Genomic DNA, 27,587 nt, shown 5'->3' with positions numbered 1-27,587 from the left:
CACCGACCAGAGAGGAACCCAATAAAGATCGATGAGGAAACTTATATATCGCATTGTAAATAAAAGTGGGAAACTTACATACCGTATTGTAAATAAAACTAAGTTTCTTTCTTTCACTCGGTGAGGACTCACTGTGTCCTTATTAAACTGGCGATGAGGCGTAAACTGGTTTGCTGTCGTGCTGCGACCTACTCAGCTGAGCCACCTCCCGATTTTCTGGACCCAGGTTGGAGTTACTTAATTCACCATGCCTCTGTTTGGGCGGTTAGATGTGTTTGACGCCGGTATTGAAGACTGGAGCCATTATGCAGAAAGGATACGTTATTTCCTCCAGGCTAATAACATTACAGAGAACGCGCGGCAGACGGTCATACTGTTGACGGTCTGCAAAGCGCACTCATTCAATGTGATCTGGAGTCTCACGAACCAACGGCGGTAGATACGCAATCATTTAACCAACTCGTGGCACTTATGGCGCAACATTTTAAACCAACCTCGTCAGTGATCATTCAAAGATATTGGTTTAATATGGTGGAGAGGTCCCCTGACAGGCCCGTCATCGAGTTTGTATCACGGCCGCGGAAGATAGCCTAGTTTTGCGAGTATGGAACTGCTTTATCCGATTTGGTCTGCAATCGTTAATCTGCAGTATCAATAATATGGAAACCCAAAAATCTTTTCAGCAGGGTCTGTGGATCTTGTCCTGAGAAAGCACGGAACACACCGTCCAAGAGATAGAAGGGATGGAGGCCCCTCACGTGGTATCCCCGCAGCCTGGACCAACTGCCACAGCGACCCCAGCCTTTGGCGAAGAGCCAGCCGTCGCGACGTGTGGCATCCTTGAAAGCGATTCCGGTTTGTGTGCGACATGTGGGCGCCAGTCTAAGCGCGTTTGCAGGCAGGACAGCCATCGCTCAGGCGCCCTGGTCGAGATAAGCATCAAGGGCAGCACAGTGGCGCAGTGGTTAGCAGTGCTGCCTCCTGGTCCCGAGGTCCCAGGTTCGATCCGTCTCTGGGTCACTGTCTGTGTGGAGTTTGCACATTCTCCATGTTCGCGTGGCTTTCGCCCCCACAATCCAAAGATATGCAGGCTAGGTGGATGGGCCTCACTACATTGCCCCTTAATTGGAAAAATGAATTGGGTACTCTAAAATGAAAAAAAGAAACATCCTGAGATAGGCATCAGAGCCAGGACCGGGCCTTGCATCTGGATGACCCAGAAGATGCCTCGGATGAGATATAGCTGAACTATTTGGCAGCGCCCAATGTGGCCCTTCTTCGTGTTCCGATACAGGTGAATGGCCAAATGCTCCAAATGTAATTGGATACGGGAGCTGCCAGATCTATAGTGGCATAGACCATTTTTGATCTTATAAAATTAAGTGTACATACTTTGGTTGACTCGGCGGCTCATTTGGTTACTTTTTGGGGGAACTTTGTGAATATTGTGGGGTCCACCTTTACTCGGGACGTTTATGGGTGCCAGTCAGTTTGCCTTCTCCTCATTGTTGTGCAAGGAGGCGGTCCTAGCCTGTTGGCCCGCGATTGGATACATCAGTTGCAATTGGATTGGCAATATATCATCTAAGTGGGATCTGTGTTGAGCAAGTTCCCCAAGGTTTTCAAGCCTGGCTTGGGCCCAATAAAAGGGGTCGTGGTCAAGATCCAGGTGGACCCGGATGGCCAGCCCTGATATTTTCGTGCCAGTCTGGTTCTATACTCTTTTAGTGTAGAAAGTAGCGACCGAACTTCATCGTTTAGAGAGTTTGGACATCATCTGGCCTGTGCGCTTTGTCGATCAGGCAGCGGCGGTCCCCGTCAGAAGACAGTCCGCCTCTGCGGAGACTATAAACACGGCTTTGAGGTTGGATAGTTATCGTTTACCCCGCATCAAGGATTTGTATGCAAAATTGCCAGGTGGATGTATGTTTATAAAATTGGACATGAGCAACACTTATCTACATCTGGGGCTCGCTAAATCACCTGTCAATTTGCACAAAGGATTCGATGAGTACACCCTGCTCCTGTTCCTCGGTGTGCAGTCTTCCAGTGCGTTATGGACAATATCCTGCTAGGATTGCCACGTGTTGCGGTTTACTTAGATGATATGCTAATCACAGGGACCACCAACCAAAAACATTTGCAGAACCTTGAGGCAATTTTCAGAATATGGGGTTTGCCTATACCACGTGAAGTGCGTGTTTCATGTGACCGATGTGGTATATTTGGGGTATTACGTGGACTGTGACGGGCTGCACCAGTCACTGAGAAAGTGAGAGTCACCAAGAGGGCCCCTGTACCGCAAGAAACCACGGAGCTTTGCTCTTTTCTTGACTAGTAAATTACTATGGCCGATTTATTCCAAATTTGACAACCATGACTCCTTCACTTGCTCCTCAAGATGCACCAGACTTGCGGATGGAACAAGGTCCAGGGTGGGGCATTTTAAGGTGAAGCAGCCATTGACCTCTTTGGGGATGCTGACGCATTTCAACCATCAAAACCATTATACGTTACATGCATTATATGTTATGCTGGCTGCAGTGGAGCAGAAATGCGCCCAGATAGAAAAAGGTCTGGCTGTTGTATTTGGTGTAAAGCGGTTTCATCAGTATGTACCTGGCTGTCATTCCTTTATCGTCACGGACCACAAGTTGTTGCTGGGCCTCTTCTGTCAAGACAAGGGGTTTCCGCCAATCTCGTCTGCGAGGATTCAGTGCTGGGTCTTGTTATTGGCTGCCTTGAATACTTGAGCACCGCCCAGGGACCCAGCTTGCGCACGTTGATGTGTTGAGCAATCTTCCCCTGCAGACCAAATCCACAAAGTCCCCTATGGCAGACAAATTGGCCCCTGCCCTGAATTGTATGGACTCTTTGCCTGTCACTTCATAGGGTATTCGTAACTGGATGCAAACTGACTCTATACTAGCCAATATGCCGCATCAGGTGCTATACAATGGGCAGCATCAACAGCTACCAGGGAGTTGAAGGCTTCTTCCTCAAAGTTCTCAGAGCTGACCGTGGAAGACGATATCCTAATGTGGGGCATCAGAGTTCTTGTTCCGGTGAAGGTTCAGGTGATCGCACTGAAGGAACTTCACCACAGGCAACCCTGGAGTGTCCAAAATAAAAATGCTGGCGAGAAGTTATGTCTGTGGGCGGGTTTGGACACATATCAAGATGTTGGCGCAATAGTGCTCCATCTGGCAAGAGCACCAGAAGCTCCCCGCGGTGGCACTCCTACATCCTTGGGAGTGGCCAGGGCGCAATTGGGCTCTTGCACATGCCAGTTTTGCCGGTCCCTTCATGGTTCGATGTTTCTCATTCCGGTGGATGCCCATGAAAGTAGCTGGAGGCCCACAAGATGGTCCGATCACCTCCCGGGCAACCATCGAATGATTGCGCATATCTTTTTCCACCCACAGAAACTCTGAGGTGCTCGTAGCGGAAAACGGGGCCTCTTTCACAAGCAAAGTATTTGCCGCTTTTGTGAAAAGCAACAGGATTCATCATGTCGGCACTGCCCCATACCATCTGGCATCGAATAACTCGGCAGAGAATGCGATGCAGATTGTGAAAGGAGGCTCAAGAAACAGACGTCGGGCTTGATGGACACCAGACTGGCTCGACTTTTATTCTCATACAGGACCACGCTGCATGCAGTCACTGGGGTGGCCCCCGCTGAGACTTCAATCGGTTGTAGGCCTTGTACAAGACTGTGTTTGATTCTACCAGATATTGGTGCAAAGATGCCCTGCAACCAAGATTTACAACAGCATTGCCCAGCTCGACATCAACATGGGTGGCACATTGTAGCACACTGCTTAGCACTGTTGCCTCACAGCGCCAGGGTCCCAGGTGCAATTCCTGGCTTGAATCACTGGATTTCGTCCGGGTGCTACGGTTTCCTCCCAGAAATCCCGAAAGACGTGCTTGTCAGGTAATTTGGACATTCTGAATTCTCCCTCCGTGTACCCGAACAGGCGCCGGAATGTGGGGACTAGGGGATTGTCACAGTAACTTCATTGCAGTGTTAATGTAAGCCAACTTATGACATTAATAAAGATTATTATTATAACCTCTTTGACACTTCACACCTGACGACACGGTGTTCGTAACTTTAACAGCGGTGTTCGTTGGCTCTCTTGGATTGCCATCCATCAAACAGGAGCAGTCTCTTGCCAAGTTCGGGTCTGGGGGCAACTGATGAGATGGAATTTAGATCACATTTATTCACGGAGATGTACCATCATGAGGTTTGTTGAAAGATAGCTGTCCTGGATCCACCAGCTGCATTGCCGAACCAGCCTGCTGCCTGACGTTGTATTTTCCAATTCTGAAATGGAGGCGTAAACCTCAGAGGGCTTGCACGCTGACTAAAGATCGGCCACCATGACGTTGCTGCCGCACACTACGTTCACCAGCGAGGTATACGGCAACTGATCTGCCGCATCAACTACATGGCAACTTGCCGGAGCCAAAGAGAATCCGATGTCCTCCACCTGCTCCTCCTCATTGGTCATCAAGTTGGTCGTTGGACTTTGTGTGTGGAGGGAGAGGGGTGGGAGTGTGGTGAATGTAACTCCGTAATTCACACTATTGTATATACATGAGACCATGCATTTGTAAGCGCAGTTGCGTTGCCCGACCACTAGGGGGAGTAGCGCTGGGAATGCTTAGGAGTTTGTACAGGGCTCCACCCTTGGCTCCGCCCACGACTCCTCCCCCTGGACTGTTGTATAAATACCAATGCTCAGAGCCAGTCGTTCAGTTCATCAAGAGTTCAACGCGGAACAGGCTGGCTCTGTTGTAAGTAGATTAAAACCACTGTTCATATCTTAAAGCACGTGTCTAGTGAATTGATGGTTCCATCAGGGAGGGAATGTAATATCCCGCATGGGACCCACGGGTGGGAATGATTATCTTCCCCATGGCCCCTGCAGAGTACGAGCTCCCCCACTAGATGTGGGGGATCTTGATTAACCTGTATATAACAGGTCGGCCAGTAAGGTACCAACCAGAGAGAAACCCAGTAGGGATCTACCGGCAGTGTATGTATTGTAAATAAAACTACCTTTCTTGATTTTACTTGGTGTGGATTCCCCGCATCCTTATTAAAGTTGGCCGATAAAAGATTTTGCGACCACCTGGCCACCTCTATTGACGACTACATTAAACGAATTGGGTCTGACTCAATCTTCCCTTCCTCTTAAAGCCATCCTCAGGGGGGGAAATTATTTCTCATAGATCATAAAGATGAAGAAATTAAAACAAAAGAGGCCTATGGACTCCATTTTAGAGGTACATTTTAAAAAAAAATTATTCATGGGATGTGGGTGTGGGAGGCTGTGCCAGTATTTATTGCCCAACCTAATTGCCCTTGAGGGGGCAGTTAAGAGTCAACCGCATTGATGTGGGTCCGGAATCACATATAGGCCTGACCAGGTAAGGATGGCAGATTTCCTACCCTAAAGGACATTAGTGAACCAGATGGGTGTTTACGACAATCAGCACAGGCAATTATGACGGGCAGCACGGTAGCATTGTGGATAGCACAATCGCTTCACAGCTCCAGGGTCCCAGGTTCGATTCCGGCTTGGGTCACTGTCTGTGTGGAGTCTGCACATCCTCCCCGTGTGTGCGTGGGTTTCCTCCGGGTGCTCCGGTTTCCTCCCACAGTCCAAAGATGTGTGGGTTAGGTGTATTGGCCATGATAAATTGCCCTTAGTGTCCAAAAATTGCCCTTAGTGTTGGGTGGGGTTACTGAGTTATGGGGATAGGGTGGAGGTGTTGACCTTGGGTAAGGGGTAGGGTGCTCTTTCCAAGAGCCGGTGGAGACTCGATGTGCCGAATGGCCTCCTTCTGCACTGTAAATTCTATGTAACAATCGACAATGGTTTCATGGTCACTGTTAAGACTTTTAATTCCAGATTTTTATTAAATTCAAATTTCACCATCTCTGGTGGCGGGATTTGAACCTGGCTGGATTACTAATCGAGTGACAATACCACTACGCCATCGGCACCCCAAATCACCAGTACTCACTGGATTCCACTCCAGAATTATATTCAACCAGGCAATCGCTGCAAATCTAGTTTGAGTTACTGACCACCAATAAGGCCAGATGCTTGCTACAGTGTTCATGGGGTACATTCTACGAATATGGGGAGAAGGCCAGTAGTCTTTTAGCACACCAACTTAAAGATCAATCAGTCTCCCATTATAGTTATCTGCATAAATCTGAACCTCCCGCAGACAAGTCACAGTTGATTTTCTGGACAGCCTGCCCATCCCACCTGTCGAAACGGTCGAGCTGCGAGTTGGATTCCCAGTTGCACCCTGATGACATTTTAAAATGCATTGATCTCATACAGGCTAGTAAGCCCTCAGGCCTGGATGGCTTTCCGATTTGAGTTTTAAGGCATTTTCGTAACAACTTACACCTTTGCTGTTGGAGATGTTTATTGACTCCCGCTTGCCTCCAACCTTATCTCAAGCCTCTATTTCCTTGTTCCTTAAGAGGACAAGGACCTTACCGAGTGCGATTCATACCGACCCATCTTACTCTTAAACACACAGATGTTAAGTTGCTCGCAAAGGTTCTGCCGCTCCGGTTGGAACTTTGCCTTCTAAGCATAATTTCAGAGGACCAAACAAGCCTTGTAAAGGGCTGTCCTATCAGCCAATATACGTTGCCTTTTGAATATTATACTTTCTCCCTCTCCTGCACCTGAGCCAGAGGCAATAGTAGCTCTGGATGCAGAGAAGGCACTTGATAGGGTTGAATGGGACTATTTGATTGAGATTCTTGGGAGATTTGGATTGCTATATATATTTTTAAAAATTCATTTATGGGATATGGGCATTGCTGATTAGGCCAGCATGTATTGCCCATCCCTAGTTGCCCTTCAGAAGGTGTGCTGAGTTGCCTTCTTGAACCACTACAGTCCTTGAGGTGCAGGGATATCCACTGTGCTGTTAGGGAGGGTGTTCCAGGATTTTGCCCAGCGACAGTGACGGAATGGCAATATATTTCCAAGTCAGGGTGGTGAGTGACTTAGAGTGGGATCTCCAGGTGATGGGGTTTCCAGGCATCTGCTGCTCTTGTCCTTCTAGATGGTAGTGGTCGTGGGTTTGGAAGGTGCTGTCTAAGGAACCGTGTTGAGTTACTGCAGTGCATCTTGAGATGGTACACAGGGCTACCACTGTTCATCGGTGATGGAAGGTTTGAATGTTTGTGGAAGCGGGTTACTTTGTCCTGGATGATGATGTCAAGTTTCTTGAGCGCTGTTGGAGCTGCACTCATCCAGGCAAGTGAAGAGTATTTCATTACACTCTTGACTTTTGCCTTGTAGATGGTGGACAGGCTTTGGTGGGTCAGGAGGAGAGTTATTTGCCGTAGGATTCCTAGCCTTTGGCCTGTCCTGGTAGCCACAGTATTAATATGTCTAGTCCAGTTCAATTTCTGATCAATGTTAACCCCCAGGATGTTGATTGTGGGGATTCAATGATGGTAATGCCGTTGAATGTCAAGGGGTGTTTAGGGCCAGCGTTCACACAAATACTTTATATTCAGACTCTTACTTCCACTTGAATTGGGGCACCAGGCAGAGCTGCCCACTTTTATATATTAGACACCCAATTCCCTCCATCAGTGGCATAATGAAGACACTTAATACTTTCAGCTCCTTCTCTGGCTATAAATTAAATCTAGGTAAGAGTGAATGTTTTGCGGTCAACCTCCCCTGGGAGGAGTGTCCATTTAGGCATGTTACCCTTTTGCCTCTCCAATATAAGTTTTCGTTACTTAGGGTCTGGGTGGCCCACAATTGAGCCTGACTTCACAAATTGAATTATTCCAGCCTGATCAACAATGTTAGACTGGACCTACAGAGATGGAATAACCTTCCTTTATCTTTGGCTGGCAGGATTAAAACAATAGAAATGAACATACTCCCCAGATTTTTATTTTCTTTCAATGCTTCCCTTTCCTGTCCAAATCTTTTTTTAAATTAAGGTCAATAAATTGATATCCGCCTTTATCTGGGTGGGTAAGAATCCCAGAATCGGCAGTGTTCCACTCCAGAGAGAAAAACAGACTGGGGACTTGGCCCTCCAAAATGTATTGTTTTATTACTGGGCCGCCAATATGTAAAAAATCTTATTGTGGATCAGCAATCCCGATTCAATCTGCACTATGTAAACTCTCCCAACCATAGTTACTCTTTTCTCCCACTAGACTTTCCTCGAACCTGGTGGTAGTCTTGTCTCATTCAGTTCCAACAACATTTTAAACTACTTTCCTTGTTTTCACTGGCCCCCATCTGTAACAACCGCTTTTTCTTACCTTCAGGGCTGGACTCAACCTTTAACTCGTGGAAATTGAACGGACTCCGGCACTTTGGCAAGCTGTATATGGTGGGGAGGTTTGCCAGCTTTAGAGAATTATCAGACAAGTATCAGCTACCCAAACCTAGTCTTTTTCGCTATTTTCAAGTTCAAAATTTTACACATATGGCCTTCCCTTCCTTTCCTCTGGCTCCACCTTCCACCTTACTGGAGAGGATTCTATCCTCGGCTCAGCCATGCAGGGGGTCTATCTCAGACCTATATGACAACATTCTCTCATCCGATCACTGAATGGGGTGAAGGCAAAATGGGAGAGTGAACAGGGCCTTACACGTACTAGCGAGGTTTGGAGAGATGTCCTATACACGGCCAACTCCAAGTCCTGTACCCGTTTGAGCCTAATTCAGTTCAAAGTATTACATAGGACACACCTGACCAAGGCAAGGATGATCAGGTTTTCCCCAAATGTTGAGCTCATGTGTAACCGCTGGTCGCTTGCTTCCACAGGTCACACACATATGTCTTAGTCCTGCCCAAGACTCTCCAGCTTCTGGGCTTCCTTTGTAAAAAATTTTTTAAAGTACCCAATTCTTTTTTTTTCTCCAGTTAAGGGCAATTTGCATGGCCAATCCACCTACTCTACAAATCTTTGGCTTGTGGGGCGAGACCCATGCGGTCACAAGGAGAATGTGCAAACTCCACACGGACAGTGAATCCAGGTCTTCAGCGCCGTATTGCCCCTTTGGGCTTCTTTTTTTAACATCATGTCTAGTATTCTTCTTTTTTAACATCCTTTCCAGTATTCTCTGATTGGAATTACAGCCATATTTGGGGTTTTGGATTCTCCGGCAGTTCACTCTGGAGTAGTGGAGGAACCTATCGCCTTTGCCTCATTGATAGCCCCGAGGCCGATACTGCTCGGTTGGAGATCTCCCGCTCCACCCAGTGCCTCTGGCTGGTTAGGGGACTCAACGTCATTTCTGCATTTGGAGAAAATTAAATTTACCATCGGGTCTCTGTTGAAATATTTTACCTGACATAGCAACTGTTTATCTCCTTTTTCAAAGATCTATACACCATCAGCTGATGAGGTATTTGGGGTATAGAGTTTAGTTATTTGCCTTTTCCTACATTTGCAATAATTCTTGTTCTGTACTGGTTTTGCATTGTTTTTGTTTTATAAATTTAGAATACCCAATTAATTTTTTCCAATTAAGGGGCAATTTAGCGTGTTCAATCCACCTACCCGGCACATCTTTGGGTTGTGGGAACGAAACCCACGCAAACACGGGGAGAATGTGCAAACTCCACACGGACAGTGACCCAGGTCCAGGATCGAACCTGGGACCTTAGCACCTTCAGACTGCAGTGCTACCACTGCGCCACCGTGCTGCCCCATGGTTTTGCATTGTTTATTGCTTCTTTTGTTGTGTTATTTGTTATTTATATAAAAAAGTGAAAAATCTAATAAAAATATATTTAATAAAAAAGAAAGCAGAAGGATCCTCCAAGTGTAAGCAGCAGACATGAGACCCTTGACAGGACCTGGGATAACTTGCAAAGAACAGGAACAATCTCCTTAACCTTGTAAACAAATACATGTTCATATTTTGCACACAGTGATGAGATCAATGATTGGGTAATCTAGTTTTTGTAGTTGAGGAGAGAACCTCGACCAAGGCAAAGCTCCTTGATCTTCATGTATAGCCATGGGATCTTCAAAGGCCAACCCAGAAGGCGACAGGACATAGCTTTAGTTACGCTAATAGTGCAGTACTCAGAATTTGTTAGTACTTCAGTGCAATACAGTTTACATGCCTATATAATGGCATGCAAATGCAATTTCAGATGCAAATGCCATTGAAACCAAATTGACAAAGTGCAAGAATTTGAATTGTAATAATTATTCTTGGTAGCCAGTCAGTAGTTGGGCCACTAAAAATTAAAAAGTTAGTTGGATCTAAGTGAAAGATCCAGGTCACCAGTTGAAACTAAGGGTCGTCCCATATACAGCAAGATTAATGATCTGGATTTTATGATAATAATGATAGCAAATTGTGCATATTCTCCTCTGAGACAGGAATTTCTGGATTCCTCACATGTGCAGAAAAATGCAGAAACAGTTCCCGTCAACAATTCTATGCTTTCCCATTGGGTGTGCTACTGAAGTCCCCTCACCTCAAAACAAGTTCTTGTCCGTTAAATGATTTGTAATCAATTATAGCCTTAGATACCATCAGTGTATTCATAAAATCACACAAAGTTCTACGGGCGCGATTCTCCCAAAACGGGAGAAATCGTAAAGCTGGCGTCAAACCCGGGCGGGTTTGACGCCAGCACGCCCCTTCCCGACCGGGAACCGATTCTGGTCCGCGGTCGGGGCTAGCAGCCCGACGCAGTAGGCTCCGGCATGACGGGCTTAACGAATATCGTTAAGCCCGCTTGCCGGAGTTAGCGCCGGCTGACGCGTCATATGACATCAGCCGCGCATGCGCGGATTGGAAGACTCCAACCGCGCATGCGCGGATGACGTCATCGCGTATTTGCGCGAAACCCGCGCATGCGCGGGCCGGGTTGCCCCTCAGCCGCCCCGCGAATGGATACTGCGGGGCGGCGGAAGGAGAAAGAGTGCGCGGGCATCGGGCCCGCTGCCCGCGATCGGTGCCCACCGATCGCGGGCCCATGGCACCCTTGGCACGGCCGTGGTACTGCCGTGCCAATCGGTGCCATGGTTATGAAAAGCGAGTTTGTGACGCCGTTTTTACGAACGGCCAGACCAGGTGTGTTTGCCGTTCGTAAAAACGGCGTAAAGGGCTGGGACTTCGGCCCATCGAACAGCTGTGAATCGCTGCCGGCCGTAAAAAAACGGCGGCAGCGATTCGGGTCGGGAGTTGGGCGGGGGGGTGGGGGAGAATAGCGGGAGGGCGGGAAAAATGTCGGGAAGGCCCTCCCGCTATTCTCCGACCCGTCGTGGGGGTCGGAGAATTTTGCCCTACATTTTTAAAAGAGTGTCTGGATTTTCAATCTATTCAACTAAGTTCAGAATTACTACTGCAAAACCTTTCTGGTCTTGGATAAACTCATTTTATCATTTGTAGAATGTCAAATTTCATCATTGATTAAAAAAAAGTAAACATTTTTAAAATAGTAATTTTTATTATTATATTTCAATTTCCACCCGAACCCTATGTGTATGCACCAATTATTCAAATCATTGACTTTAAAATTTAATTAAAAACAAAGGTTACTAATTGCATTTTACTTTCTGGTTAATGTGATTGTCTATCCTGCTTGATGATATTTCTGTCGATGACTACCTGAAGGTACCCTTGATTTTAGTGCTCAATTAAAACTAACGCCAGGAAAGAGGAAATCTATTCTTCGAAGGTAACTAGATCTTGCTGGTAACTTCCTTCAAAGTCAGCAGGAACCATTTCTTTTTTTCAAAGATTAATTTTAATAACATCTATACGGTTGGAATTGACAGAACAAACAGTTTGGTTTGTCAAATAAAGCAATGTAATTAACATTATGTTTAAAGTGGCTATTTCCATTAATTGTGACTGCAAAATCCAGGCTGATAAGAGTTTTCTATTTTAAAGTTAAATTAGGCCGATTATGGCTCCCAGAATCACCAGCACCTTTTGTTTTTGAATCTGATGAATAAGTTTGGGGATCAGGGAAACACAAGGTCTAATATTAATTTGCAGAAAAAGGGCTGATGATTTTTCAGACAGATGGGACAGAAATTAGCATGGGCCTGTAAAATTCACTGGTCGACCTTTCTATCACCTACCCCCCACCTGTCAGAAATTTTACGGAGACAGACAAGGCCTCAGGCAACCCACCCACTCATCTTCACCCGAATTGAGCCCCGTAGCAATTTATTTGAGGCCAGTGGGAGATGATCAGGGATAGAAGGGTAGGAATGAAGTTGTGAAAGTTAAACTGCTTGAGCCTGGGCGGGAAGGGAGGTGGGGGTGCACCTCCATCACTGGCCTGCCTCTCCTCATCGGGCACCCCTTGAAAGTCTGCTTCACCACCATCCCCACCTCCCCAAAGCCTTTTCAACACTATATGCGTTCTGTCCCATATTAAGACCCATCATCTTATCACCTGCCGTTATTGGCTCCCTATTCCCCAACACTTCCAAGTTTTAAATCACTTCAAGATCTTTCCATGATATTGCTCCACTTTAGCTCTGCATCTCAGACTCCAGCCTGACACATCCCACCATTTATTTTAACCCATTACCAGCACCTGAGTTCTCAGCTGCTTGTGCCCTCCTTAACACATTCTTCTCCTTTAAATATCTCAAAACCCATCTCTTTGACCCATCCTCTATTTGCCTGTTATCAGCTTGACGACCATTTCCACATACCAATTTCTCGAGGGTATTTTTAAATGGCAAAGACCTTATAAATGGAGCGTTTTACTGTTAAAGTACAGTCAATACAAAAAAAATTCTATTGACTTTTTAAATACTAACCAGAATGTCTATTATTATGAACTTTCACTTACAGATGAAATTTGAACTGCAACAAATAGCTTCCCTGCTTTAAAATGGGAACAAATATCATCCCTTAGTTATCAAATATAATGGAAATGTTTTTATTTAAAGATAAATAAATGTCTCGCTTACCTTACCACTGTAAATTTCAAAAAATGTTGCAAACACTTGGAGTTCTATTTTTCTGTAATTTGGCTTCTTTAACATTAGAAAAACATCCCTAGCTGCAACAAAGTTGACAAAAAATTGAAATGTACAGGAAACAAAAATTACCCCACAATATCAGAACAAAGCTGCTTTTATAAAATATATATTTTTAAAAATCAGTTATGAAAGTACTCACCTGCTAGTGCATAGATTCCTTTAGAACAATCCTGATTTTTACCCGTAAAGTCACCGCCCATAGTCTGAAATGTCAAGTCAGAGATATTTCAATAAATGGAGGTATTAAAACACAGAATATGTATTTACAACATAAGATCAAAATAAATATGCTGAATTGTAACTTTTGTGGTAATTTCTTTTGGGGATGTGTGTAAATTATAACCTGCATAAATAACTTTTTGATACCAATCCTGATTATCCTTTGATATTGTATAAACCCAAGTTTCCCTTGTCCGTCTTCCAGATTTAATTTAAAGCATATTCTAGATAGGACTTTGCATTCTCTTAACTTACAAAGCCCTCAGATCACCAACGTGCTGACTAGAGGAAGAAATATTTCTTATTTATCATTTCAAAACCTTTAACAACCTCTTAATCTTTTCTTCTCCAGTAAAAATCTTCTCTTTATAGCAATAATTTCCCATGTCCGACATCATTCTGGCGGCTCTATACAATCAATGATTTTAATGTCTTTCTATAATTGGATTTCCAAAATTCAATATAGTTCCTACTGTGGCCTTATCAATATTTTACAAATGTATTACTTAGCTTCCACTAAATGTCTGTATAATCATAGCATCTTGAGGTTTAGATTAGCTAGGAAAAAGGACAAGTAGCAATCTAAAGTAAAAATACTTAATTGGTGAGCTAATTTCAGTGGGGTGATAACAGACCTGGCCTAGGTGAATAAAAAACTGTAATGGAATAATGGCTGCCTTTATAAAGGAGATGGAGATTCAGAGGGGAAGTGGGAATGGCAAAGAGTGTATGAGAAGACACTTGCAGCCAACATAAAAGCGAATCCAAAAGTTTTTCATCGGCATTTAAAAGACTAGTAAGAGGCGAGGTGAGTCGATTAGGGACCAAACAGGAATGCTACGCATAGAGGTGGGACATGTCTACTTTGCAGCTGTTTTTACAAAGGAAGGTGCCATAAAAATAGTTAAAGAAGAGGTAGTTGAGACACCGGATGGGCTAAAAATTGATAAAGAGGAAGCATTACAAAGGCTGGCTGTGCTAAAAGTCAACATGTAACCATAACCAGAAGGGATACATCTGAGAACACGGAGGGAAGTAAAGGAGGGATTTTCAGAGACACTTGTCATAATCTTCCATTCCTCTGTACCTAGTGATGGTGCCTGAGGACTGGTGAATTGGAACATTGCAGTCTTTTCCAAAAATGTGTACAAGGATAAGCCCAGTAACTACAGACCAGTCAGTTTATCTTCATGGTGGGGAAGCTTCTAGAATTGATATCCTGGGATAAAACTTAGTTACTTGGAGAAGTGTGGATTAATTAATGAAAGCCAACATACAGTTGTTAAATGCAAACTGATTTTGGCCAATTTGATTGAGCTTTTTGATGATGTTAGAGTGGGCCAAGGGCATCGGCAACGTATGGATATTGTGTGTAAAAAAATGTATTATGTTAACAAAATGGAGTATAATAACTAAAGTAAGAAGCATCATGGGTTTAGCTGACTTGACCACATTCTATAACATTCAGTAATCAGAGACACAGACAATGAGCTGCTTAGCAGGGCCTCTCTTATCAGTGGCACAGGCAGCTGCATGGAAAGTCACTGCTAACTGAATCACTGACTTGAGACAGAACTGAGATAAGGGGATCCTAGGCCTGGTTGTGGATTGTACAGACCCAAGGACAGTTGATAAGAGTTATGGGAAACATCCTGAGGCTCCAAGCTGAGCATGCAACACCATCGTGCCCAGCTACTAATTTCATTGGATCAATATGTAATGTATGTAATCAAAACGATTGGATTGTGTCCAGCTGGGATGGGCTGAGTAACTGTATAAGAATTTATATATTTTTTGTTCAGTGGAGTATCGCACGGTGAGCCCAGCAACTTGCTCCCTGCTGGTGTTAAATCAATAAATCACAATTACTGTGTACAGTTTTGGTCTCCTTACTTGAGAAAGGATGTACTGGCACTGGAGGGTATGCAGTGGAGATTCACTAGGTTGGTTCCGGAGTTCAGAGGATTAGTTTATGAGGACAGACTAAGTAGACTGAGACTATACCCTGGATAAAAGCAAATTACTGCTGATGCTGGAATCTGAAACCAAAGCGAAACCAATGCTTATGTAGTACATTGTATATATTGTGTTGCCCTATTATGTATTCTCATGTATTTTCTTGAATTCTGTTCAATTCCGTTTTCTTCCCATGTACTGAATGATCTGTTGAGCTGCTTGCAGAAAAATACTTTTCACTGTACCTCGGTACACGTGACAATAAACAAATCCAATCCAATCCAATCCAAGAGAAAATGCTGGAAAATCTCAGCAGGTCTGGCAGCATCTGAAGGGAGAGAAAAGAACTAACGTTGAGGTCAGATGAGTCTTTTCTCTCCCTACAGTTGCTGCCAGACCTGCTGAGATTTTCCAGCATTTTCTCTTTGATTTCTGGGACTATACCCATTGGAATTTAGAAGAATGAGTGGGGAATCTTACAGAAACATTTTAAATTATGAAGGGAATAGATAGGATAGAAGCAGGGAGATTGTTTCCACTGGCGGGGGAAACTAGAACTAGGAGGCACAGCCTCAAAATAAGGGGGGGCAGATTTAGGACCGAGTTGAGGAGGAACATCTTCACCCAAAGGGTCGTGAATTTGTGGAATTCCCTGCCCAGTGAAGCAGTTGAGGCTACCTCTTAAGGCAAAGATAGATAGATTTGTGAACAATAAAGGAATAAAAGGTGAGCGGGCTGGTTAGTGGAGCCGTGTCCACGAAAAGATCAGCCAAGATGTTATTGAATGGTGGAGCAGGCTCAAGGGGCCAGATGGCTTAATCCTGCTCCTAGTTCTTATGTTCTAACAATGAGGTAACAGTTGAATAGGCTAATGTGGTTAATGTAGTGTACATAGACTTGCAAAACACATTGATACAGCTCAACATAATAAGCTTGCCAGCAAAGTTGAAACTCATGGAATAAAAGGAATAGTGGCTGTATGGATACAAAGTTTTAAAAATAAAAATCTTTTTATTGGCATTTTCAAAATTATATACATTGCCGTTCGTTTTCATTTATTGTACAGTACTAAAAGGCTTCTTCTTAGGTTTCTCTATTTACAGTCTATCACCGTCTGACTCAGTGTACAATCCTCCCTACCCCCCCCCCCCCTCCAGCTCCCCTCTCCCTCACCCCCCTCCCCGCCCAACCCCCTGATGTTTTTATAAATGTTTTAAAATACAGTCTTGTACAAGTTATAGATACACTTTGCAAAGCAAAACACATAGGCTCTCGGAAATATACCCGGACAGGAGGGGTCCTTCCACCCCTCTTTTCTATTCTTTTCTTTTTACCGATCACAAACTGGGCCATTGCTCATTTCCCCTTCCCGTTTTTCCTCACGTTCTCTCGTTGTGCTGTGGTTGCTGCCACTGTTGTCTTCCCCTGTGCCCTCCCCCCCCCCCCCCCCCCCCCCCCCCCCCCCCCCTTTTTATTCTCTTATCTCCTCCCCCTTCTGGCTCCTCTTTTTTGTTCTCCCCTCCCCCCCCCCCCCCCTTGCCCCCTTCCTCTCTTCCCACCCCCATTCTTCACTGCTGCCCTCCATTCGTTCTTGCTGCGTTATGCTACCTCACCTTGCTCCCCCACCCCCGGGACCTCCCTCGCTTTCCTCTTTCCGTCTCGTCCTGGCTATCTCTCCCTGGCTACTGATTTATTTATGTGTTGGGCACAAACAGGTCTTGGAACAGTTGGGTAAATGGCTCCCGTGTTTTGTGGAAGCCCTCTTCCGACCCAAGAATAGCGAATTTGATTTTCTCCATTTGGAGAAATTCCGATAGGTCGGACAGCCAGTTTGCAGCTTTAGGTGGTGCTGCTGACCGCCAGCCGAGCAGGATTCTATGTCAGGCATCCATCCTCCTCCCCATGAAGAGATCTGGCTGGTCTGATAACCCGAAAACCGCCACTTTCGGGCATGGCTCCACCTTCATCCACACCACTTTGGACATTGCCTCGAAGAAGGCTGTCCAGTACCCAGCAAGTCTGGGGCAAGACCAGAACATGAGGGCGTGGTTGGCTGGGCCTCCTTGGCACCATTCACATCTATCCTCCACCTCTGGTAAGAACCTGCTCATTCGGGTTCTGGTCAAGCGGGCTCTATGTACCACTTTTAGCTGCATTAGGACGAGCCTCACACATGTGGAGGTAGAGTTGACCCTGTGCAATGCTTTGCTCCAGAATCCCACTCTATTTCGAACCCCAAGACTGTATGGATACAAAGTTGGCTGAGTCATATGAAGCAGAGAATTGTTCCAATGATAAAGGATTTCAGATATGTAGAGAGATTGGAGAATCTGGTATTGTTCTCCTCAGAGCAGAGAAGGAGATGTGATGCAGGTGTTCAAAATCATGAGGCGTCGTCAGAGAGTAGATAAGAGAAGCATTCTCATTGATGGAAGGGTCAGAAACCAGATGACACAGATTTAAAGTGAATGGTAAAAGAACCAACAATACCATTTTTTCTTTTTAATGGTTAGGGTCTGAAATCCACTGCCTAAGAATGTGGTGGAGGCAGATTCAATTATGGCTTTCAAAGAGGAATTGGATGACCACCTAAAAGAAAACACTTGCAGTAGAACGAGTGGGAAATGGGTCTGTGTTGCTCTTGCAAAGAGCCGCTTTAGACATAATGGGCTGAATGGCCTCTTTCTATACTGTAAATATTCTATGATTCTATGATGAGGCTCAAAATGTGATTAGCTACTTAATATTTTGCACTCCTGCACACCTATTTTCATCAAATTAAATATTCAGACCCTAAGGTTTCATGCATAGTCTTCAGTATTTTTCCATTTAGCATACAGTACCATTCTTAAGATTTTCTCTTTAAAATGCATGATATTACACTTATAATAATAATCGCTTATTGTCACAAGTAGGTTTCAATGAAGTTACTGTGAAAAGTCCCTAGTCGCCACATTCTGGCGCCTGTTCGGGGAGGCCAGTATGGGAATTGAACCCGTGCTGCTGGCCTTGTTCTGCTTTACAAACCAGCTGTTTAGCCCACTGTGCTAAACCAGCCCCATGTCTCCAATCCCAACTGCATCATCTTTAAAACATAATTCCCTTAGGATATGGCCACTACAAGCAAGGCTATATTCATAGCCCCGAGAATAAGGGTTTTGTCTCTGAACTGCTGATGTCCTTGTGGTAATGCATTTATAGTCCAACCCTATTAATGCATTGAATAATAAAACCAGTGTCTTGCCACTCTCATGCTCCAACATAAGCACTTACAATAAAGTACAAACTGATACGTTTGTCCACCTGTGGAAAATTGAGTAAATATTTATTTATTTTAAAAAAAATAATTTGTATTCACATTTTCACAAAAAAGAAAATGACAGAAAATTCTAAGAACAAAAAGAACAGAACCCCCCTCCCCACCGTAAATACAAAAGAGAAACAATAAATTAACGCCCGTCGTTGGCAAAAAACAGATATTCAACCCAAAACAAAGAGACAGCCCCCCCCCCCCCCCCCCCGGGTTGCTGCTGCTGCTGACCTTTTGTTTTTACCGTTCTGCCAGATGATCTAGGAATGGTTGCCATCTCCTGAAAAACCCCTGCACTGACCCCCTTAGGGAAAATTTCACCCTCTCCAATTTAATAAACCCCGCCATATCGTTGACCCAGGCCTCCACGCTTGGGGGCCTCGCATCCTTCCACTGAAGAAGAATCCTCCGCCGGGTACTAGGGACGCAAAGGCCAGAACACCGGCCTCTTTCGCCTCCTGCACTCCCGGCTCCACTGCAACCCCAAATATTGCGAGTCCCCAGCCTGGATTGACCCTGGATCCTACCACCCTCGATACCGTCCTTGCTACATCCTTCCAAAATTCCCCCTGCGCTGGGCATGCACAGAACATGTGGACATGGTTTGCTGGGCTCCCTGAGCACCTAATACACCTGTCCTCGGTTCCAAAAAACCGGCTCATCCTTGTCCCGGTCATATGAGCCCGATGCAGCACCTTAAACTGTATGAGGCTAAGCCTCGCACACAAGAGGAGGAGTTCACCCTTTCTAGGGCATCTGCCCACGTCCTCTCCTCAATCTCCTCACCCAGCTCCTCCTCCCATTTACCTTTCAGCTCCTCCACCGAGGCCTCGTCTACCTCCTGCATCACCTGGTACACTTCCGAGATCCTCCCCTCTCCAACCCATACCCCCGAGAGCACCGTGTCCTGAACCCCACGCGGCGGCAGCAGAGGGAACACCGCCACCTGCCGCTTGACAAACGCCCTTACTTTCATGTACCTAAAGGTGCTCCCCGGGGGGGAGCCTGAACTTCCCCTCCAGCTCACCCAGGCTCGCAAACTTCCAGTCTATGAACAGGTCCCCCAGCCTCCTGACACCTGCCCTGTGCCAACTCAGGAACCCGCCATCATTTCTCCCCGGAACAAACCGGTGGTTCCCCCGTATCGGGGACCCCATCGAGGCCCCCACCTCCATTGCCCCCAAATCCTGAGGGTAGCTGCCACCACCGGGCTCGTGGTATACCTCGTTGGAGGGAACGGCAGCGGCGCCGTTACCAGCGCTTCCAGGCTTGTGCCCACACAGGATGCCATCTCCATCCTCTTCCATGCTGCCCCCTCCCCATCCATTACCCACTTACGCACCATCGCTGCGTTGGCAGCCCAATAGTACCCACAGAGGTTGGGCAATGCCAGCCCCCCCCCATCCCTGCCCCGCTCCAAGAACACCCGTCTCACCCTCGGAGTCCCGTGTGCCCACACAAACCCCGTAATGCTCCTGTTAACCCGCCTGAAAAAGGCCTTTGGGATAAGGATGGGGAGGCACTGGAACAGGAACAGAAACCTCGGGAGCACCGTCATCTTGACTGACTGCACCCTACCCGCCAAAGACAGCGGCAGCATGTCCCACCTCTTAAACTCCTCCTCCATTTGCTCCACCAGCCTTGTGAGGTTTAGCTTATGCAAGCCCCCCAAGTTCCTGGCCACCTCAACACCCAAGTACCTGAAGCTCCTCTCTGCCCTTTTCAGTGGGAGCCTCCCAATCCCCCCCTCCTGGTCCCCCGGGTGTACCACAAACAGCTCGCTTTTCCCAAAGTTAAGCTTATGCCCTGAGAAATCCCCAAATTCCCGGAGAATCCCCATCACCACCGGCATTCCCCCCCACCGGGTCCGCCACATACAACAATAGGTCGTCCGCATAGAGTGACACTCGGTGCTCCTCCCCACCCCGGACCAGCCCCCTCCAATCCCCCGAATGCCTCAGCGCCATTGCCAGGGGTTCAATTGCCAGCGCAAAAAGTAGGGGGGACAGGGGACACCCCTACCTCGTCCCTCGGTATAGTCGAAAATACTCCGACCTCCTATTCGTGTCCACACTCGCCATCGGGGCCTCATACAACAGCCTCACCCAACTGACAAACCCCTCCCCACTCAACCCTATCAAAGGCTTTCTCTGCATCTAGTGCCACCACTATCTCCGCCTCCCCTTCCACCGCCATCATCATAATAACGTTCAAGAGCCTCTGTATATTAGTGTTCAGCTGCCTCCCCTTCACAAACCCCGTTTGATCCTCGTGGATAACCTGCGGCACACAATCTTCTATCCTCGTGGCTGAGATCTTTGCCAACAACTTGGCGTCCACATTCAGGAGTGAGATCGGCCTGTATGACCCACACTGCAGGGGATCCTTGTCTCACTTAAGGATCAAGGAGATCAGCGCCCGAGACATCGTCAGGGGCAAAGCCCCCCCCCTCCCTCGCCTCGTTGAAGGTCCTAACCAACAGGGGGCCCAGCAGGTCTGCATACACCTTGTAAAATTCAACCGGGAACCCATCCGGCCCCGGCGCCTTCCCCGACTGCATGTTCCCTATCCCTTTAACCAGCTCCTCAAGCTCAACTGGCGCACCCAGACCCTCAACCCGTCCCTCCTCCACCCTCGGGAATCTCAGCCGGTCCAATAAGCGCCCCATCCCCCCCTTCTCCGCCGGAGGTTCGGACCGATATAGTCTCTCATAAAAGTCCCTGAAGACCCCATTAATGTCTAACCCCCTCCGCACCACATTTCCTCCCCGATCCTTAGCACCACCAATCTCCCTGGCCGCATCCCGCTTACGGAGCTGGTGTGCCAGCATCCTACTCGCCTTCTCCCCATACTCGTACACCGCACCCTGAGCCTTTCGCCATTGAGCCTCCGCCTTTCTGGTGGTCAACAAGTCGAACTCAGCACGAAGGCTGCGCCGCTCCCTCAGCAATCCCTCCTCCGGGGCCTCCGCGTACCTCCTGTCCACCCTCACCATCTTCCCCCACCAATCTCTCCCTTTCTCTCTGCTCCCCTCTCTCCCTGTGGCCCGAATGGAGATCAACTCCCCCCGAACCACTGCCTTCAGCGCCTCCCAGACCGTCCCCACTCGGACCTCCCCATTATCGTTTGTCTCCAGGTACCTCTCGATGCATCCTCGAACCCGCCCCCTCACATCCTCGAATTAAGTAAATATTTAAAGACTATAGTCACGGATCACTATTCTGAAGTTTACTTGATCACCGTTAGAGGGGAAGGAAAGTCATTTTCCAGGACATCACTTTAAGACAATTAAATAAATGGATAATTAACAATGAATATGGTTTGCAGAGGAAACTAGAGTTGCGAAATATAGCATTGTAGCCACAGTTTCTGTCTTTTCATTACCTTGGTGATTAAAAGCTGATTTGCTTAAAGAATCTGGAAGCTATCCGTTTCACCACATCAGCCAACTGACTCGAATAACACCAGATGGCCCATAAAGACTGAAACAATTAGCAGTCACTTGATAGCTGGATTTGGATCTAACACTCAGCTGGATAGTGCTGACACTCGAGGGTAGCCCCTAGAACCTCAGACGTACATACAAACATATGAATTAAGAGGACTAGGCCACAGGGTCCCTCAAGCCTGCTCTGCCATTTAGTAGGATCATGGCTGATCTGTTTTTAACCTCAACTCCTCATTCCCACCTACCCCAATAACATTTCACCCACTTGCTCATCAAGAATCTACCTACCTTTGTCTTAAAAATATTCACTCTACTTCCACCACTTTTGAGGAAGAGAGTTCCAAAGAGACACAACCCTAATAGAAAAGATTTCTCCTCATCTCGATTTTAAATGGAGACCTCCTTATTTTTAAACAGTGACCGCTAGTTCTAGATTCTCCCACGAGAAGCAACATCCTCTCCACATTCAACCTGTAAAGAGCCTTCAGGATCTTCTATATTTTAATAAAGTCACCTCTTACAAAACTCCAGCAGATACAAACCTAGCCTGTCCAACCTTAGCTCATAAGATAACCCTCCTATTCCAGGTATTAATCTAGTAACCCTTTTCTGAAATGCTTCCAAAGCATTTACATCCTTCCTTAAATATGGAGATCAATGCTGTGTACACAATACTCCAGATGTGGTCTCATCAATGCCCTGTATAACTGAAGTATCACCTCTCTGCTTTTGTATTCTTGGGTCATTAATAACAGAAGTCTCAGATAGCAATCAGATATTACCCATCAGTTACTATTGATGAACGTGTTCAACGTAGTCTTGAGTATTTATCCCACCACTTTTCCAATGTCTCGAAGAGCACATTGGACTCCTGACATATCTAGCAAGCTAAATGTGGTAACAAAAAGATGCTACACTGCCAGTTACACAGCATATAAAAGGCACAATGCTGTTTGTAAGGAACAGGAATCCAAATGCTTAGCAGGAAATACCAGAGTAAAAATGCAACAGTGAGTTCAATGGATCAGTAAGATTTTTCAGTCAGTGTCAATCAGGATAAATAACTGACAACATGCTGAAACTCACATTTCACTCCATTCATCAGCTGGTATGAAAACTGAATATGTGACATTGGCTATATACTTCATGGAGGCAATGACAAGTGGAAACCTTGATACAAATTTCTATATAAATTGTAACATTTTGACAATTTTACTAATTTTTAATGTTTGCTATTGGTCTGTAACATCCTTGGATTTTATTCTTTAACCAGTTGCTAAAAGGTTTAAAAGGTTCAGTTTGAATTTTTGCTAATGAGACAATGGGCAATCAAGGCAGTTGGGATATTTTGCAACTATTTGTGAGAAATGTTACGATCCCAGTTGATGTTATAACTGGATGGGAAGATCCCAGGGTGGAATCCTGGCTGAAAAGACTAACTTACTTTTCTTTTATAAAATGAGTAGGAACAGTCACAGGACCTCTAATCAGATTTAACAAGAAAAAATATTTATTAAACATTTAAAAATTGGATTATAATACAATACTCCTTTATCCCCCCTCCCCTCTTAACAAATACACACAAATGTTAAGATCAACATGGATTACAAAGTATATTTGAGCTACAATGGTCTCAATCACACACAAAATGGCTGTGGTGAGACACTGCTGAATCTCAAGTGAAGGTTTGTGGATGTCACATCAGAAACCCACCAGATGAGGATCACATGAGAGTTTACAAACTCCACTCTTAAAAACACACTTTAAAATCGCCTCCCCATATAATGCTTTCCTTTAGTGGTTTGCATTCTGAAATCCAGTCCAGGTTTTACAAATTACACTTTTTAAAAAAGCTTCTGCTCTACTTCTAGCAATGAAACCAGTCCAAGATTTTACACCAACCCCTTTTTGGATTTCTTTGTCTTGACTGCTGTGCAAATTGTTCACATTTACTTAACTCTCCACTCCCAGACGGTATTAGAATGAAATCAAATACTTCATCTACCTCTGAAGTCTGCTGTCCCACTTTAAATCTAGTTACTACAATTATCTCTTTAACTCAGTAAACTCCGTTTACTCTTCCTCGAATTCGTCTGAAAAATACTTTGGTCTCTGTTCTCTTAACTTCAGCCATCTTAAACATTCTTTCTGTCGCAATTCCCTGGTTAATAATAATAATAATCTTTATTGTTACAAGTAGGCATACATTAACACTGCAATGAAGTTACAGTGAAAAGCCCCTAGTCGCCACACTCCCTCTGTGTGTGTACACAGAGGGAGAATTCAGAACGTCCAATTCAGCTAACAAGCACATCTTTCGGGACTTGTGGGAGGAAACCGGAGTGCCTGAGGAAACCCATGCAGACATGAGGAGAACATGCAGACCCCACACAGACAGTGACCCAAGCCGGAAATCGAACCTGGGACCCTGGCACCACGAAGCAATAGTGCTAACCACTGTGCTACCGTGCCGCCCAATCTGGACTGTAACTTGTACTTTAGGAAGTCACTTTGAAACTCCCATCCTGTCTAGTCTTTCTTCAGGCAGAGTTGTTCACTCCCTGAGATCCTGCGTCCAATTGCTCTGGCTTCCAGTTAAAATTAAGAACAAAGGAAGATGGCATCCTGTTGCCAAGCAATATTTCTGCTCCCATTATTTATTCTTCATGCAGTAGCCCTTTCGGCATACAGTAGAAACACAGTTGGAACTTAACCAACCCCTACATATACAAACACCTTTGTCCAGCATGAATTTTACTAGACGTTTACCTTTCCAGGCACAGAAACATTAAATTAAACCTACTTAAAACTATACTTCCTTTCTAATATTTACCAATACACACACAAATCCCTTAAAACTATATTTTGTTTTCCTTACAGAAACTGTGCAACTGTTCTATTGTCCACATACAATTAGATGGTTTAAAAAAAAAATCAACATTGAAGGATCGTTAAAAGCAGTTTGAACAAGACTTCCAGTGGTGGCTATGAAGGAGTAAGTTGCACATTTGGTGGTTCCCACTCAGGTCGGACTTTTGGACCTATCCCCCCGATTTTTTACTGGACTTATTTGGAAAATCGATGATAGAGGCAATTGTGTACTGGATTCCCACATCGGTGCATGGAGAGGCGGACCAAAATTGCTCGCAAAGGCAGAAACAGACATACAGAGAAGGCTTGGCTGAAGCTGCAGTGGGAGAAAGAATGGCGGAGGACCGGAGCTCTGTCTTGTCGACCCAGCGGTCAACGGAGCAGCTGATGCAAGTTATCCAGGAGGGCTTCGCCAAACAGAAGCAGGACTGCTTGGACCCGATTAAAGAGTCAATTGCACGGCTGGAGCTTAGATTGGATGCCCAAGATTGGGCGATCCAGAAAGTAGAGAAGGTGCTGGCTGACCAGGAGGAACATCAAACTGCTGTGGAGATGGAAGTGGGGATGCTGAGAGACCAGCAGAAAAGGCTCCTGGAGAAGGTGGAGGACCTGGAGAATAGGTCCCGCTGGCAGAACTTGAGAATCGTTGGGCTCCCGGAGGGGTCCGAAGGAGCGGATGCTGGGGCACACATAGCGGGCTTGTTTGAGAAGCTGCTGGGGGTGGGGACATTCGCCCGACCCTTGGGAGGTGGACAGGGCTCACAGAGCGCTCGCGAGGAAGCCGCAAATGGGAGACCCCCCGCCCGCGAGGGCAATGGTGGTGAGATTCCACAGGTATTTGGTCAAGGAGCGTATTTTACAGTGTGCCAAGCAGACACGGAACTGTAAATGGGAGTACAGTTCCTGCGGATCTATCAGGACCTGAGTGCGGAGGTGGCCAAGAGAAGAGCGGGGTTTAACCAGATATGGTCGACCCTTTTTAAGAAAAGGTGAAGTTCGGACTGCTGCATCCGACCTGTCTCTGGGTCGCATACGAGGAGCAACATTTTTATTTCGAGTCGCCTGAGGAAGCGCTAGACTTTGCGAAAAGGAAAGGGCTGGTGGCGGACTGACAACGTTGAACTTTGCTGCAACGTTCATGCTTTAAAAAGTTTCTCGTTTTCGTTCTGTGGACGTTATTTGTAATGCCTTCTGTATTGATTGCAGAGCTGAGTGAGTTAAAGTTTACATTTGCACTGTTGAGGGATGGAGGTGTGTTTGTTAGATGCTGGATCTTTTGCTTGATCTTTTCTTTGTTTAGTGGGTTTTTTCTTTTCGTCGGGCAATTGAGTTGGGATTGTCTTTCATTTGAATATGTGCATATGAGCGGGGGGGGGGGGGGGGCGGGGGCTGAGGATGGAACAATAGGTGGGAGAATATCTGGTGCCAGGGGCCGGGGGCCATCAAGCTAGCTGGGCGGGCTAGATCATGGAAGCGCAGTGGGGGGTGAGCAGATGTTAGGCTTATCGAAGGGATCGCTGTGCTGTTACTAAGGGGGGTGAGGAGGGGGGAAAATGTTCTGCTGATGAGGGAGAGACTTTTGCTAAGGGACAGAGAAGTCGGGGGTGGAGGCTGCCTGGGGGCGGGCCGGTGGAGACGTGGGGCGCGGGCTGGAGACTGGCCCAAGAAAGGCAAAAGATGGCTGATCGGCGAAGGGGGTGGGGGGGTGATGAGCCCCCCAACTAGGCTGATCACCTGGAATGTACAAGGCTAAATGGGCCAGTCAAAAGGGCACATGTGTTCGCGCATTTGAGAGGACTGAAGGTGGACGTGGTAATGCTACAGAGTAGTTGACCAGGTTAGATTAAGAAAGGGATGGGTCGGACAGGTTTTTCACTCGGGGCTGGACTCGAAGACTAAAGGGTATGCAATCCTGATCAACAAGCGAGTGGTGTTTGAGGCGGGAAGAATAGTTTCGGATTTAGATTTAGAATAGTACAGCACAGAACAGGCCCTTCGGCCCTTGATGTTGTGCCGAGCAATGATCACCCTACTCAAACTCACGTATCCACCCTATACCCGTAACCCAACAACTCCCCCTTAACCTTACTTTTTAGGACACTACGGGCAATTTAGCATGGCCAATCCACCTAACCCGCACATCTTTGGACTGTGGGAGGAAACCGGAGCACCCGGAGGAAACCCACGCACACACGGGGAGGACGTGCAGACTCCGCACAGACAGTGACCCAACCGGGAACCGAACCTGGGACCCTGGAGCTGTGAAGCATTGATGCTAACCACTATGCTACCGTGCTGCCCTAAATGTTGGCGGCCGGTATATTATGGTCAGTGGGAAATTGGAGGGTGCAGGTGGTACTAGTAAATGTGTATGCACCAAATTGGGATGATGTGGAGTTTATATGCTGGGAAGATACCGGACCTGGATTTGCATAAGTTGGTCATGGGAGGGGACTTTAACACAGTTATTGACCCTGGTTTAGACCAGTCATACTCAAAAACAGGCAGGGTGCCAGCAATGGCAAAGGAACTAAAAAGGGTTCATGGAGCAGATGGGGGTGCGGCGGGGTGGACTCATGGAGATTTGGGCAGTCGAGAGTGAAGGAGTTCTCCTTCTACTCTCATGCAGAAAAGTATACTCCCGGATTGATTTTTTTATTTTGAGCAGGGCCTTACTGGCAGGGGTGGTGGACACGGGGTACTCGGTGATCACAATCTCA

General features: G+C 46.2%; 1 protein-coding gene across 4 annotated transcripts in view; it reads right to left on the bottom strand.

Moving 5' to 3' along the window:
* kif2a (kinesin family member 2A) overlaps nucleotides 1-27,587 on the bottom strand; it is a 188,059-nt gene that overhangs the window by 42,865 nt on the left and 117,607 nt on the right. For all 4 annotated transcript variants that reach the window (XM_038790994.1, XM_038790996.1, XM_038790995.1 and 1 more), the window contains 2 exons: nucleotides 13,203-13,266; nucleotides 12,992-13,083 (listed from right to left, as the gene is read on the bottom strand). In XM_038790994.1, coding sequence (XP_038646922.1) covers nucleotides 12,992-13,083; nucleotides 13,203-13,266 — 156 coding nt within the window. The remainder of the gene's footprint in view (nucleotides 1-12,991; nucleotides 13,084-13,202; nucleotides 13,267-27,587) is intronic.

The sequence above is a fragment of the Scyliorhinus canicula genome, chromosome 3 (assembly GCF_902713615.1).
Source record: "Scyliorhinus canicula chromosome 3, sScyCan1.1, whole genome shotgun sequence".
NCBI lineage: Eukaryota > Metazoa > Chordata > Chondrichthyes > Carcharhiniformes > Scyliorhinidae > Scyliorhinus > Scyliorhinus canicula.
Note: the sequence above shows the minus strand (reverse complement) of the source record. Positions and strands in the feature narration are given on the sequence as shown.